A 2500-nucleotide genomic window follows, 5' to 3' on the forward strand; every position below is an offset into this window, starting at 1 on the left:
AAGGCGAGACACTTTGGTCCCTTTGCTCTCTCGCCACATGCAGTACAACCAGACTGCAGATGGCGCTGTCATCCTGCACGGTTATTCATAAATACTGGACTGAGATGAATGAGACACTGCAGACTGTCTTCAACTCCAATATTCCGTTTGACTGGACTGGACTGACTTTTGCACAGGATTTGAAAATGGACAAATTTGCGAGGAACAAATGGGACATAAGAGAGTTCTTTTTTTTGGTCATGTTGCTGTCTGTGTCTCGTTGTTTTCAGTTTCTCCTGTTTTTGTTCGTATGATTATAAAAGAGCAAATCTGCTGAGTAGACATGTCACAGTGAAGTGCAGCCATAAGTGTCACGGAATGACACTACGATACAGCCGTGTGTGAACTGCAACTGTCCTCAGCCTCTTCATTCCTCCTCTTCATGTTTCTCCTGTGTATAAAAGCCACACATTCTCCCTACATCTCATTTCTGACACTCCCTGTACGAGTCTTTCGTGGTAGAACTGTGTTTGAGAGTGTGAGGAGATAAGGAGATGAGGAGATGAGGGGATGAGGAGATGAGGAGATGAGGGGATGAGGAGATGAGGAGATGAGGGGATGAGGGGATGAGGGGATGAGGAGATGAGGGGATGAGGGGATGAGGAGATGAGGGGATGAGGGGATGAGGAGATGAGGAGATGAGGAGATGAGGAGATGAGGAGATGGGGAGATGAGGGGATGAGGAGATGAGGAGATGGGGAGATGAGGGGATGAGGAGATGAGGAGATGAGGGGATGAGGAGATGAGGAGATGGGGAGATGAGGGGATGAGGAGATGAGGAGATGAGGAGATGAGGGGATGAGGAGATGAGGAGATGAGGAGATGAGGAGATGAGGAGATGAGGAGATGAGGGGATGAGGAGATGAGGAGATGAGGAGGTGAGGAGATGAGGAGATGAGGAGATGAGGAGATGAGGGGATGAGGAGGTGAGGAGATGAGGAGATGAGGAGATGAGGAGATGAGGGGATGAGGAGATGAGGAGATGAGGAGGTGAGGAGATGAGGAGATGAGGAGATGAGGAGATGAGGAGATGAGGGGATGAGGAGATGAGGAGATGAGGAGGTGAGGAGATGAGGAGATGAGGAGATGAGGAGATGAGGAGATGAGGGGATGAGGAGATGAGGAGATGAGGAGGTGAGGAGATGAGGAGATGAGGAGATGAGGAGATGAGGGGATGAGGAGGTGAGGAGATGAGGAGATGAGGAGATGAGGAGATGAGGAGATGAGGAGATGAGGAGATGAGGGGATGAGGAGATGAGGAGATGAGGAGGTGAGGAGATGAGGAGATGAGGAGATGAGGAGATGAGGGGATGAGGAGGTGAGGAGGTGAGGAGATGAGGAGATGAGGAGATGAGGAGGACTTCCGTGCGGTCGCTCTCACCATGTAGTATCCAGGCAGCAGCTTCTGGAGGAACTCGGCCTCCTTGTGCTGGACAGTCTTGATGATGAACTCGTCGTCACTGGTCAGATAGAACCAGGAGCTGCTGGCCCCCGGGTTGGACAGCTCGATCAGGGGCTCCTTGCACATGGAGTACTGCACACAAGGGGGAAATACATACAACTATGTCCCACGGTATGTCAATTACAGGTGTTTTTATGGCCAGGAAAGAACACTTTTCTATTTCAGATGGAAGGCAGGGCATTTATAACTCTGGGAGATGTAGTGTTTTTGAAAGAAATCGCTCAAATGGAAATTCACAAACATTGAATCGTCTCATTATTGGTTTGTTTATTTACACTGACTGAAACGATATTGAACTCTGTGTCAGTTTTTGTTTCATGTGGACAGACAGAGATATGAAGCATAAAGCAGGTCAACAAATCTACAATCTGACAGTTTAAGAGTGAATCCTACCTGAGAATTCTGACCTGCCTCAGCTCAAATATAAAGTAGATTTACAAACTCTGAACAGGTTTTGCTGAGGCAGGAGTCAGGACGCACTCACCAGGTAATCGTCCGGTTTGATCCCGAACAGCTCCCGGAAGTAGCGGAAAGCCAAAGGAGCGTAAGTCTTCAACCGGAAGTTTGGGAATTTGTGTGCAGGGGTCAGACTGCTGCCCTCACTGAAACACACACACAGATACACACACACAGATACACACACACAGATACACACAGATACACACACACACACACACACAGAGAGAGAGAGATACACACACACACACACAGACACACAGATACACACACACACACACACACACACAGATACACACAGATACACACACACACACACACACACACAGAGAGAGAGAGATACACACACACACACACAGACACACAGATACACACACACACACACACACAGACACACAGATACACACACACACACACAGACACACAGATACACACACAGAGAGAGAGATACACACACACACACACACACACACACAGATACACACACAGAGAGAGAGATACACACACACACACACACACACACACACGTATAATGGTTAGACG

At 48.4% G+C, this 2500-nt stretch overlaps 1 protein-coding gene across 1 annotated transcript in view; it reads right to left on the minus strand.

Annotated features, from left to right (window-relative positions):
• The window catches only part of pip5k1ba (phosphatidylinositol-4-phosphate 5-kinase, type I, beta a), a 17094-nt gene that overhangs the window by 12638 nt on the left and 1956 nt on the right, over positions 1-2500 (minus strand). Inside the window, exons 3-4 of the mRNA XM_072453765.1 lie at positions 1986-2103; positions 1421-1573 (exon numbers count right to left, since the gene is read on the minus strand). Of these exons, the coding sequence (XP_072309866.1) occupies positions 1421-1573; positions 1986-2103 (271 nt within the window). The remainder of the gene's footprint in view (positions 1-1420; positions 1574-1985; positions 2104-2500) is intronic.

This window comes from Eucyclogobius newberryi, unplaced genomic scaffold, assembly GCF_026437365.1.
Source record: "Eucyclogobius newberryi isolate DKJ021-1_F unplaced genomic scaffold, fEucNew1.0.hap1 SCAF_2, whole genome shotgun sequence".
Classification (NCBI taxonomy): Eukaryota; Metazoa; Chordata; class Actinopteri; order Gobiiformes; family Gobiidae; genus Eucyclogobius; species Eucyclogobius newberryi.